The following is a 13429-nucleotide window of genomic DNA, read 5'->3' as shown; positions in this document are numbered from 1 at the left end:
GTTTGAAGATGGATTTGATCCGTCAGAGCTCACGCGCACATTCAAGGCTTTTTAATATTTGATGCTTGTTGATTTAAGCGCCGCAGCAGGTGGCACATGGAGCCACAAGGGCTTTTTCTGCAGCCAAAATTATACAGTATAGCAACACACACGGCTGGAGTTTCAAAGAATTTATTTAGCACTTGAGAATTTTTTTTTCTTCCCTTAGCTTCTCAAAAGTAATAACAAGTTTCTCCCCTGAAAGCATTCCATGTAGTGTGACATTTTTCACAAATCGATTTGGGAGAGAAGGATTTTTATTTAAAATGTATTTGTAGTGTTTGTCACATAAAATGTTCTCCAAAGATAAATGTAAGAACGGTCAAAATCAACCCACCAATCAATTGTAATTTTACTTTACTGGCAAACCATTTTTTGCAATTGCTGGTATCAAGTGTTGTTAGCACGTTGATACGTATATAATGTATTCTGTGCTATTTGAAGTTGTCTAAGATTATGGCTCTTGTGTGAGTAAAACAGACTAAAAGAATAACCTTTGTTTAGGGAATGGCTTTTGACAAGTTTGACAAAACAATGGGGCACAAATCAAGGACTGCGTATTTACAGTACTGTAGATACCCAGGAGCAACTAGTTTATGTTTTTTATCTTCCAGTCTTGATAAATTCACAGTGAGTTCTCAAAAGAAATCAAATAAATTATTGTATAAATAAAAGGCTCTCGCAGTTATGATAGCAATCAACCTGTTTGTCCCTCCTAAAACTTCTGTCCAGCTGTCCACTTGTATCACAGTGGATATAAACAACAATAACCATATATATATATATATATATATATATATATATATATATATATATATATATATATATATATATATATATATATATATATATATATATATATATATATATAGATATAGATATAGATATAGATATAGATATATAGATATATAGATATATATGCATGATGAACTTATGAGTAGCATCAACCTGATTTTGTGTATCAGTGATTTCCTTCTGTCAAACTGCCCGCTTGCTAACCCCTTTATCGCTGTTGTGCGGTCGATGGAAAATTTGGTAGAGGTAGATGTGGTTTTATACCTTCATTGTGTCACAAAACAACATTGGGAGATAGACCCTCTCACATGTGTATAATGAACGATGAGAAAAGGGTTTCTCTAAAGCTAATAGAGCAATGCTAACATTAGCTTTCAGGGTGTGCACTATCAACAAGACCTGTCGAAATTACATTCATTTATTGAATTACTTTTTTAGTTTGGGTGAGAGTATGGCATGTTTATAATTATTTGAGACAGCATGTGGCAAGTGTATAGTACGACAGTAATTTTCAATCTCTGTAACGCGAGTACAAGCTAACACCAACCTTTTTTACGCAAGAACTATCACTTAAAAATAAATTGTACTTGAGCCTATCGCTGAATCATTTGATTTTCGAGAGAAAGGGGGTTAGCAAACGGGTACAGCGATAGATGGCGACTGACACTTTGGTGCTTTGTTTACAAAAAAAAAATGTATTTCTTGTACAAAAATCTGCGAGGGATACGAAGAAGCTCAAGGGCAGAAGGGTGGGGGCACAGATGGTGAGCTATCAAAAGAAAACTCACAGTAAGAGCGGATGGATGGCTTATAGTCTCTCTAAGGGTAGGCGGCAAATAAACCTGCAGGTAAATTTACAACTGTTATCACAGTTATTTATTGTCTGCAATGCCCATGCAGTGGAACCAGAGTGTATCCGCAAGGCTTCACTTTCTTCACATTTTGTGATGTTACCTTGGGACGTTGAAAGCATTCCTCGTTACTTCATGCTTGGTTTGTCCTCTGACATACGCTGTCAACTTTGGAGCCTTGTATAAACAGGTGTGTGTCTTTTCTCATTGATTTTGTTCACTGTGTGAATTTCTATTTTTGTGTCAACAAGGCATGGGTTGATAAATGGTTTTGACCATTTTTCCCGCTTTTAAAAATTCAAGTTTTCGATTAGATTTAATGCCGCGCTTTCACCGGTTTCATATATATTTATTGCTCAACATAATATGTATTAACATTTTGAGAAATAAATCACATGACGTGCTAACACGTCGGTCACACGCTGACTACTGAGTGCACTAAAGTCTCCGCAGCACTGATTGGTCAAGCAATGTAACGTCCAGCCAATGATGACCACGTGGGGCGTGTCATCACAAATTTACACGATGAGTTGGGTGTTTCTTGACCTCCGCCAAATCCCTGAGACCGACTCACCGAACCCTTAGGTTTTGATCAAACCCAAGTTAAACATCACTGCTTTAATACTATCACCAATAATGATTTTTTTTTTGGAGTATACGTTTAAAGAGAGCACAATAAAGTTGGCTGCTTGCAGAGTTGAGTCAAAAGGCCGCCTCTTTGAATATATACATCAGTCGCTGTTTTATTTTGAAGAATAAAACAGAAGAAGAATATTGGCTTTATTTAAACCTAATGTAGCACAAGTTTCTTAATGTACCAAATATTCAATTTTATGTAAAAATATAACAGATTTGATCAGTCAGGGGAACAACACTTATTTGATTTCACATCCATCCATCTATCCATTTTCTTTAGTCGTTTAACCAAATATTTTAAAAAAGATGTACATTTTCAAGCTGTAATACAGCAAAAGACTGCGATATTTTGTCCCCCAGCAGAAAATCATATCAACCCCATGCCTTGTATCAACTTACCCTTTAAAATGTGAATCATATTTGCCATTGCGTCTCCCTTCCTGGCAATCTTTTCGGTGAGCATTCAAACCACTACTACTACTCAATCACTTTGTCTCGGCCAAATAACTTAACAGGATTTGTTTACATGCGGGCCATTTGAGTATTGGTAACTGATTTTGGAATAAGGCTGTAACATAACAAAACGTGATTTGAATACTTTCTGGATACACTGTAAAGCCTGAATTCATCTCAAAGTTTGTCATCAGAAATTAACGGTCTGCATTCATTCTGCGCAGTTTGGCTGGCAAGTTGTCCTCTGGACGCCCACCAGTGATGGTACTAATGACCGCCGGTGGTCTGTGCCTCTCCAGCTCAGCCTCCTCGCCGTCCCCGTCCAGGGACAAGAGCTGGACCTGCTCCTCGGGCCGGCCTCCTTGGCGAGCGGCGGGGATGGAGCTGGATCTGAGCCTCTGGATGCTGAGTGGAAGGTCACCCGTGCTGGAGGCCTTCCCGCCGGGCAAGGGCGCCACCATCTTCACCCCCCTCCACATTTGCTCGTCTCTGGTGGAGCTCATGCGCTGCAGTTTGCTGGGCAGCCTGCTGGCCTGTTCCTCCGCGGGCTCCGCGTTGTCGGCCGATAGGAGCCTCCCTCTTCGGCTCCCTTTGCCCCCGTTACCCACCGGAGGGGAGGAGGGCATGGGGGCAACGGGGAGAGGGTTGGGCGACGTCAGCGATGACTTCTCCTCCTGCTCTTTGACGCTGTAAGGAGGCGTCGGCACCTCGAAAGTGTTGTGAAACTGAGAGTAGTCCACCCTGAAGAAGCCCTCCTCAAGGGACATGACGGGCAGGAAACGATGGCCCCACAAGACTTCATCTTCTGTGTAAGACGTTCGAGCTTGACATGTCATACCTGCCGCAGGGAGACGATCCATAAATGGGGAGGAATATTTCAAATGGCAATGAGGGAAAAGGCTGGACGAGGATGTTGTGTGGGAAATTGGACCATTAAATAAAAATGGACAGACATGGAATGAAGTGAAAAGTGGAGAATTGCCTCGGGGATGAAAGACGGATATTTTTTTAAAAATACATTACGGAAATGAAGATGAGCTTGAACCATTGCATTATTTAATAACATTAATTAAACATTCGGTTAAATATTGCATTTCATGCGAGGGGAATATGCTTGAGGCTAATTCACACAAATTATTAAGGGAAGACTTTAGTTATTAGTTAAATAAAAGGTTTCCCAAACTTGAGCAGCTCAAGACTAAGATTAGAAGGGTGCTTCAGTCAACGCAGACTTTCTAAATTTAATGCAGGCGGTGTGGGTTCAATTCTCGGCCAGTGCCACTGAAACCCACCATTGTTGGTTCTAAATTTGAATAAATAATGGGTATGTTGCATGAGGAAGGGCAAGCTAGCATAAGCCAGTAAAGTTTGGGAAATCCCAGCCAAATAAATATGAACCAAAAAAGATGTGTGATCTCTAACCGGTGGTCTCTACGATGCCTTCCAGGATTACGACGATCTCAAACTGCTCGTTCATGAGCGATCGTTGGGACAGGTCAAAGAACGGACTCTTGCTGTTGATCTCGTGACAGATGGTGAGCGGAGACACCAGGAAGAGCTGGTCGGCGCCCGTGCCGAAACCCACGTCCAGCTCACACTGATCCAGAGGCAGGAACTCACCTTCTGGGGTCTGACGGGACTGTGAAGACACAAGCAGGCCTTGAGGACAGTTCCACATCAAAGTGCAGGTTTTTTTTTTTTCCCATAATCTCTTTTTAAAAACCCTTTCGAGTGAATTCAGGCATTTGTATGAGAATACCAGGAGAGAGACCAAAAATATTGTAGTCCTTAGATTGGAAAGTTTTTTCCGACACGTCTAGAACCTCTTTCCAAAGCGTAACTGACACAACATGATTAAATATTTGGTACACCACTGGTCACGTGTTTAGGTTTTTCTGAAGTTCTAACAATAGAGAAGGGATTTCAGGGCAGCAGTTTTAGTTTGTTAACATCCTGTGTTGGTGACTTCTGTCAGTTTCTGTTTGTTAAAAGCTCCTCCTCCTTGAGGTATGTGGCCTACTTTCTAGCTATTAGAAGATTGCCTCCAGTGGCCCTACCGGTGGATAGAGTAGCAACATCTGTGATGGCTCAAATTGATGTACAAATGCATCATTAAAGCCTAGTTTTCAATAGAACCCTTTGCCTCCTGACCCTTAGATAGTGAGATATAGCATTCACCATTTCAGTTAGCCTGATTTTTGATCATGACTTGCAACCTAGCTTGTGGTAACAGAGCAATTTCTTTCTCTGCAGAATGCCTAATCGAATGAACCTTCTTTTGAGATCTAATTTCAAATTTGGAAAACCAACTATAGAAGGAAAAGAAATGGAAGTTGCTCCCTAAACAATCCTTTCAATTTAAAATGCAATATTACATTTTTTGGACGGAATTTGACAGTTTTTAAAAGTTTACCAACTAAATCACGCTCAATGCTAACGAAAATGTCGTCTAAAGGGTGCCGACTCAACAAGATCATTTTATTCCGCTTCCTGTTTTTTTTTGAGTCGGCAGACACAGATGGCAAACAGTCAGTCATTTGTATTCACAGTGATGTGGAGGACAGGAGGGTGTGACATTTCACAAGAAGACGTCTGTGCCCACAGATCCCTGGCTTGCCTCGTCAGGAGAAGCGTCACGACACCGCGACACAGATGACGATGTTTCAGAGGTGAGCTCATTCAGTTTAATCTTCCCCAAAACAGAAAAGTACTTCTAGCATATCTTTTACAATCGTATAGTACAAGAGAGATGACTAGGCTGTAATAACACGGTGGAAGTTCTGCTTTGTTTTGGCCCTCATTCCAAAAAAAGAAGCAGCCTCAACAAGGACTGTTTAGAGAAGATGAAAAAAAAGCAGTTGACCCAAATTCAAATCAGTAAAAATACAGCTCGACATTACAGTTGCCGAAGCTCACTGTAGTAATGATGGGCCCAGTACTGAGTATTTCAGTCCTTCACTGGCCACTGTCTTGCCAACTGTTCTTATTGCCTGAGGTCCCATTTGCCTTCAAATCATTAACATACTCCTGCTGTTTACTTTGAAGTTGCTTTCTTTGCCTTGTCCATGATCAAGGCGTCACTCTACAAGGCTACACCATTGTGTATTTATTATACATTTGAAAGTAGGTTCTCAAGCCAACATTTTGAATGGCATTTCAGTCATCTTCACTGGTGCAGCTTTACGGTAGAAGTCCATGTTTCAATTGGTGCCACTTTCAGGACGGAGCATGTTCAGGAGAGGTGTGGGGATGTGGACCCAAACACAGGGAAGCAAGTTGCGCTTGAAAATAATAATTTCACTTGAAGATGACAAAAAGAAAACACGATTGACAACTGCTTACAAAGTAACAAACAAAAACTCAGAAATAAACTTAATACAAAAAGACTTGGCTCTAAACACAGGAAAATAACTCTCGAGGACAATGGATAACTGACAGCAACATTGACTAAGACTCTAACATCGACAATGACCCAAAAAGAACTGAATGTAAACAGGAAACTAAATACACACAAAACTGGCGAGACAACAATGAGCACCTGGACAAGACACAATTGGAACAGAGAGCTTACTGGCCAACACAAGAGAAGCAGGTTAACACAGACAGTTGGATGCAATCACACTACAAGGGAAAAAGAAATATTAATTGACATGAACAAAAGACCAACAACCCAGAATGTGAAAAAGAACAGAAACCCCAGACACCAACCAAAACACAACACCAATCACAACGTAACAGCCCTGACCCGGATTGAAAAGTATTTATCTAACATCATATAAAATATGTAAGACATCACCTCAAGCAATTTTGGAGTCTCTTCAAAGGTCCTATTAAAACCTAAATTATTCTTAGGACATAGTGGGGAATTGAATTTGTTTGGTTCATTAGTCATTTTGAAAATTGACGATTTGAAAATGAGCTACATCTCAAAGTTGAGATTTTTCACAAGTGGCAGAATGCTGAGTGGGGGATTTATAACATATTTTACAACAGTTACCACTTAATTGTAGCATTTAAGTTATGCACAAGCAATAAATTGTCATTTGCACAAGCTATGAATGTCATATTTAGATTAAATATTATTTTATACCAGTATACATTACTGCTGTCTGAACATTTTGTAAATGGTTTCTTTTTGAATAAATGACTCTTGCTTTGAATAAATGTTTCTTGGGTGTATTATTTTGAATAAAATCATAATCTTCCAGAATGACTGAAAAAAATTAGATGCAATTTTTTTGGCCGTGTTGTTCTCTACCTATTTATTATCATCATTACTGTTATTGTTCTATAATATACTCACGGAAAACTACCCAATCTGATTCTATTCTCAAAATGTGTTGGTAAGTTCTTCCTTTATAAATATAATGAGACATTTTTTTGAAATTGTTTATTGTTATGGTTGCAGTTTGCAGTGTGTGTGGGTGTTTTTTTTTTTTTTTTTTTTTTTTAATATTTTGTTCCCTAAGTAGAACAGTGTTGATTTTGATGTTGCCATCTTTCATTTTCAAATGCTAATTGTCACAAACTGCCGGCAGGTGTTCCATTTGTCAGTGTAACCGGGAAACAATTTTCTGGAAGTCAGCTATTCACTTTACTGGAGAGACTTTTTGTTTGTTTGTATGTTTTTTTGAGTAAGGATTTGCACTGTGTTTTGTTGCTCTGTGGTTGGTTTGAACAGGTTAAAAGTCAGCTGGTGACTTTGTGTGTGTGTGGGTGGGTGTGTGCGTGCGCGTGTGCGTGTGTGTGTCTGTGCACAGGTCAGTGCATTTTTGCATTCTATTGATTTATTAATGAAACTAGAGCAGCATTAACATTAATGATAATAATTCAAAGGTGGCGAACTTTTAAGTTAATATGCATTATGTAGAGGTGCAGTCCAACAAGGGAAGGGCATTATTCAATCGATGATGTCATTTCGAGTACATACTGTATGTTAAGTAGTGCCAAAGGAATGTCCAAGTGAATATGTTACATAAATAAAGAGAAAGTATTTTGTGAATGTTGAAATGATTCATAGCAGATTTGACTGTCAATCATTTGAGTGCATTTATTGATTTGTTGCGCAACGGGCAACAAATCAGCATCCCTCATCCTGCTTTAACTTAGATCAAATATGTCTGATTGTTAATGTGAAAATATTTTTCATTTGAAATCATTTAGTATTGAATCGTATAATCCAATTTAGGCCCAAATAGTTATCCGCAGTTTTATCTGGCATTTTATAGATGAAACCATTAACCAACTCGTAAAACGAGCAATCAGCGCATAATGGAAATTAGGGTCAATTTTACCCACGCATAAAAGGGGTTGTAAATAACAAGCATACCGGCAATGTAATCAACCGATTTTTCTTTTGCAAAATCCAAAGTATCCAAGGCGCGCAACGATTTACAATCCATGTCTATGTTCTCTAAACCAGCATCACTTGATCACATGGCTCCACATCATTATTAGGAGTTGAGATTTATTACATCACGCCTCATTTCCCTCCCTCCCGCTACCTTCAAGGGCCACCCGCCCGACTCTGACCTTGAGCCGTGTGTTGAAACACTTTGGAAAGGAACTGCCGTCTTGCTGGTTCCGCCAACATTTTGCACACTCAGTTGATTGTGCAGACCCAAAAAATCTGACCCAACAACAACGGCAATGACCTCTAAACAATTTCTTTAAAAGACTCCGAGAATTTGGGGGGCTGACTATAACGTGATGAAAGTCAACTTTATGAATTGATGATGTCAATAATTTTTTTTCAAGTTCAAAAGACCATTAAATGTGCCACCAGGAGGCAATGTAATGCAAAAGGATATGTACTTTTGCAACTACAAGAAGACTCAGTAATACACTGTAATATTGGTCATTATTTTGTAGAGGATAAAGAATATATGTTTCTCATTAGATTATACATCTGCATGTTACTCCACAGCTATTGCTCAGGATATCAATTGGTCCAAAAACTAAAAAAAAACAATGCTACCCATTAGCATATCAATAGTGTTTTGCATTGTTTGTTAACATTTGGCTAAGTTAAACGACTTAAAACCTCTTTTATTGAGTTGAATTGCGTTTATTGCCAAGCTACAGCACTTGTAACTCAAGTTTACGCTCGCAAGTCGGAATACTCGTATCTCGTCGGAATACTCGTATCTCAGGGCGACGCAGTAGTATGATCCTCAGGGTAAGTGGAGCCAGAGAATAATTGGTATTTCAACAGGGTTCCTGCATGTATCAGCAAATCACATTAAATGTTTTTTAATGCCATGACTGGAACAGTACATCTTTTCAAATTAAGAGCAAATGAATTGGAACATGAAACAGTTTATGGCTTTGTATTATAGTGACTTCTTTGATAAACGGAAACAGAGGCACATTGTCATTAGTGATGCTATTTTCTGGTCAATTGAGCTGAACAAAAAACAGATATTATTTTTATTTTCTTTTTTAATCTTGCACTGGTTTGGAGGGACTTGGCTGAGTGTCTAATTGTGCCTATTTTTTCTCCCTATATTATGGGGTACATCAATAAAAAAAACGGCTGGGAACCACTGACGTAATGGATATCAGATGTATCTAATGCTGTGGCCAGCATGCTTGTACACCCAGTAACTTTGCTTTGACTTTTCCCGGAGTGTGAAACCGTCACTTGAGATCATCACTCTGCTTCGCTGGGATAAAAGCGCGATTAACTCCCTGAGTCACAACAAAGCGGCATTGGCGCTCACATATTGGCAAATGTTTGGACTGCTGTAAAAAAAAAAAAAAGCACCTTTGATGGGAAAGGCTTGTTATTCCGAGCACACAAAAGCCTTGGACACACCGGACTACTATGACACAACATCAATCTCTACTGCCGCCTTGGAGGAGATGTCAAACAGCAGTTAGCGACTGTAAATTGTACAATGACAACAGCCAAAATAACATCAGCCACTCAGGTTGCAGATTTTCAGCATTTGAGCAAGAGTGCCTACAAAGATACCCAAGGTCCACTAAGTACACAAATTGGCTCAATTATGGCTTTAATCAAAGCATATATAGTACCCCACCGACATTGTCCCCTGGGGGAGCATCCATCTGAGCTGAGGACATTAAGAGGCACTGGAATTACAGCCCGTTGAGAGCTTTTCTGCTGACAGAGGCAGGACGCAGTGTGATGACCCTCATGCTGCGGGTCCACGCAGCTGAGCCATGAAGCCGGATCACACACGGGGCTTAAGTTGACTTCATGAAAAGACTATGTGGGGACTTCGTTCATTTTCCACATTGGCATGTTGGTGTACTGGTTCAAACGTCTGCCTTGCAGATGCCTGAGATTCAGTTTGTATCTTGCTCTTTTGATATGGACTTTAAATATTGAAGATCCAGAATCGGGGATGTTTTGATGGTGGCCCACTCTTGGGGTGGCCTTTGAGAAAATTTTAAGATTAAAAATCTTGATTGTAAATTAGCACTTTTAAGATGAAATAACAGAGTTCACCTCTAGACATCAACTAAGAGTAACTCTTCCCCCTAAGATGGTGCTACTTTACCAAAAAAAAAAAGAGTAAGGAAAGAAGCCAGTACTGAATTGGATCAAGAAAATTATGTCTTTCATTTAAAATACCACTAAATTCAAACACAGACAGCCATGACTCATTTCAACCTAAGTTGCCACTAGAATATCGTCTTCAAAAGTAACAAAAACAACACAATACGTTTATGACAGTTCCTTAAGTGCCTTAAATTCTTAATTTGTGTCCTACAACAATCTGGATGTATTCAGCCCTTAATTGAACACAAAATCAATGTATGTTTAGTTGTGATAAACGAAGCTTCATGAAGCACTTGTGATATTTTTGGACTCCTAAATGACACTCCTGGTTCAAAGAGGCAGGGGAAATTGAGGAATATAGAAATAACACAGATGCTTTATGAAGCTTCTTATCCCATCACTAATATTCAGTATTACAGTATTTTGTTTGTTCTAAATCCTTTGAGGTCAAGGGCTATGTATTAGCACATTGAAATGATTAACATAGTCTTTTGTACATTTACCTGTAGCATCAAAAATGTGTGCTCCCCCCGTTATAAGCATTACAATTTGTACCCCGATCTCTAAAATGAGCTTCAGCTCACCCATGAGTCGAAGGTGAATATAAAAAAAAAGTATAAAAAAATGGATTGATGGAGTTTTTCATTCAATATGCACTTTTCTGATGGATTGGCATTTTTTTTTAGATTGCACAGTGCCATAACACGATATGCTGTGTTAATCACATTGGCCCTTTAGGGGTCACAATTCAATTCTGGAGATGAATGGAAATCCAATGCAGGCCTGGAGAAAGTGCTCATAAACCATAATGAGTCATTTTAGAAGAACTGAGGTGGTGAGAGTATTCACACGTTAGAAGGAGAAAGAATATGTGTGTTGAAAAAAAAAATAACCTGAAAGAAATAGTGATTGAACTCCTCAAATAACTGTTTTTGGAAGGAAAAAAAAAAAGAAAATGTTTTACATGTACTTAAGTACAAAGGTAAACAGTAAAAATGTATTTTTACTCTCAATTGCAGGCTGTACAATTATGGGTGTCCCCATCCGATATTGATACTATATATCAGAATGACATCAGGCAAAAGAAAAAATAGTCTCGGATCATATTGATTTCAGTCCAGAATCTCTGATATCATTACTGATATCAGTATCGGACAATAATCTAGCTTTCAATATGGGTATTGCATCAGAAGTCAAAAAGTTCAAACTTGACACCCCGATATACAGTACCCATTTTTGGTAATTTGACACTGATAAAATAAAACAACAACAAAAATAAAAAATAAAAAAAACAAAAACTTATTATTTTGAAACATTTTTCTCCTAACTTTGCGTCTTTTTACTTCGTGTTTGGAAAAAAAATAACAGGCCAATTTGGATTAAGTAATTCCATGTTTCAATCTCCACCAGGTGTCACTGTAATATATTGAAAAGGCAGTGGTTATTAGCTGAGTAAAATACAGTATTAGTCCAACTAATCATTTTTGGCAGAGAATAAAGAATATGTGGCTCTCGTTATATTGGCTGTCTTCATTTGTTGTTTCACCATTTGTGTTCAAATAGCTGTTGTTGGAAGTGTTGGAACTACTGCAACAACAATGCTAGTTTCAATACTGTGTCTCTGTAATTTAGATTGTGGGTTAGCATTAAGATAGTGTACTTTTGTAAGGCAAAGACATGTATTTTAATTCTCTTGTGTTTTATGTTTAGTACTTCAGTCAGCTTCTAAAAAGAGTGGCAATGAACTACTACGAATAATAACGAGACGAAATCGTCATGACAACTAAATTTCCTCTGGTAATATTGTTTTTTTTTTCCACCAGCTGACAGGTGAAGACTTCACTTGGGAAACCTTTGGAACTGCAGAAGCGGAATCGAACTTGAACTTTGCCCCCCACCCCCACCATACCTTGATGAGCTTGCACCTGATCTGCGCGGAGACCATGTGGCTGTTCCTCAAGTTGCCCACCCGGAACATGAGGCAGAGTTTTCCGTCCCGCTGCGAGATGACGGCGTCCTGGCTGAACATGAGCGTCTCGGCGCGCTTCTTGGGCTGCGACATCTTGATGAACATGCAGCCGATGAGGAAGGCGTCCACGATGGAGCCCAGAAGGGACTGGAAGAGGAAGAGGATGATCCCCTCCGGGCACTTCTCGGTTATGTAGCGCGAGCCGTAGCCGATGGTGGCCTCGGTCTCGATGAAGAAGAGGAAGGCGGAGGGAAAGTTGTAGACGTTGGCCACGCACGGCGTGTACGACTCGTCGTGGCCGCCGCCGCTTCTCAGGTCGCCTCGGATGTACGCGATGAGCCACCACATGGAGGCCATCACCAGCCACGCCACCGTGTAGGTCAGGATGAAGATGAGCAGGTTCCAGCGCCACTTGAGGTCCACCAGCGTGGTGAACAGGTCCGAGATGTAGCGGCTGGTCTCGCCGCCCAGGTTGCCGTGCTGCACGTTGCAGCGGCCGTTCTTCTCCACGAAGCGCTGCCTTTTCCTCTTGGCCGGCGCGCAGAAAGTCATAGCCCGGTTGGTGTTCACCACCTGGTAGTCCTCGCCGAATTTCCTGCGGAGGGCTGCCATCCTGCCGATCGACCAGCCTTGTTCTCCCAAGCGCGATCAGTAGGCTACTTGATGTTGGCGCAAGTTTGCCGTCCTGCACCCCCACCCGCCCTGCCGCCCCCCCTCCACGGCAAGAGCGCTGCGCATCCAGCCCGCCGCTCGCATCTTCTGAGGTGCGAAACGGTGAATGCGATGCGAGGCTCGAGGGTTTGCGTGCGCGCGGATTCTGCGCACAGTTGTCCGTGCGCACGCGCACGGTCCTTTGACGCGTGGTGGCTGCACTGCGCCCTGTTCGGAACGAAAGAAAGCTGTGCTCCCCAAGTTCAACGACCGTCGGTTATTTCAATATGCTCCACTAAATGCTAATGACAAGCTTCAGTGCGCAGTTCAGCGTGGAGAGCCTCGCCAAACATGGATACAGGATGAATGGCTACAGGAAATGGCAAGAAAAGCAATCTAGAACACCTGAAATTTACCTGCGATTAACCAGAAGCACTTTAAAAGGCGACTCTTTTTTTTTGTTAACAGTCCCAGGCACTCAGCGTTAACACAGAATGTTCAGTGACC

At 40.5% G+C, this 13429-nt stretch overlaps 1 protein-coding gene across 1 annotated transcript; it reads right to left on the bottom strand.

The window, feature by feature from the left end:
• Nucleotides 1–938: 938 nt before the first annotated feature.
• kcnj19b (potassium inwardly rectifying channel subfamily J member 19b) lies at nt 939–12948 on the bottom strand. Its single transcript, XM_088438733.1, has 3 exons — nt 12212–12948; nt 4197–4413; nt 939–3612 (listed from the first exon to the last, which is right to left on the bottom strand). The coding sequence occupies exons 1-3, from the start codon at nt 12881–12883 to the stop codon at nt 2972–2974; spliced, it is 1530 nt and encodes a 509-aa protein (XP_088294859.1). The 5' UTR covers nt 12884–12948; the 3' UTR covers nt 939–2971.
• Nucleotides 12949–13429: the final 481 nt, after the last annotated feature.

Source organism: Hippichthys cyanospilos, chromosome 17, assembly GCF_059441005.1.
Source record: "Hippichthys cyanospilos isolate Australia breed blue-spotted pipefish chromosome 17, RoL_Hcya_1.0, whole genome shotgun sequence".
In the NCBI taxonomy this organism is placed as follows: domain Eukaryota; kingdom Metazoa; phylum Chordata; class Actinopteri; order Syngnathiformes; family Syngnathidae; genus Hippichthys; species Hippichthys cyanospilos.
This window is presented reverse-complemented; position numbering and strand designations above follow the sequence as displayed.

What these genes read in the sequence shown, in the direction of transcription:
- kcnj19b (XM_088438733.1), bottom strand. Translation starts at nt 12,883, where the DNA reads ATGGCAGCCCTCCGCAGGAAATTCGGCGAGGACTACCAGGTGGTGAAC. An exon ending in TCAGGTGCAAGCTCATCAAG is followed by an intron (nt 4,414 to 12,211) that starts GTATGGTGGGGG and finishes GTGTCTTCACAG; the next exon opens with TCCCGTCAGACCCCAGAAGG. An exon ending in AGGCATCGTAGAGACCACCG is followed by an intron (nt 3,613 to 4,196) that starts GTTAGAGATCAC and finishes TCCCTGCGGCAG; the next exon opens with GTATGACATGTCAAGCTCGA.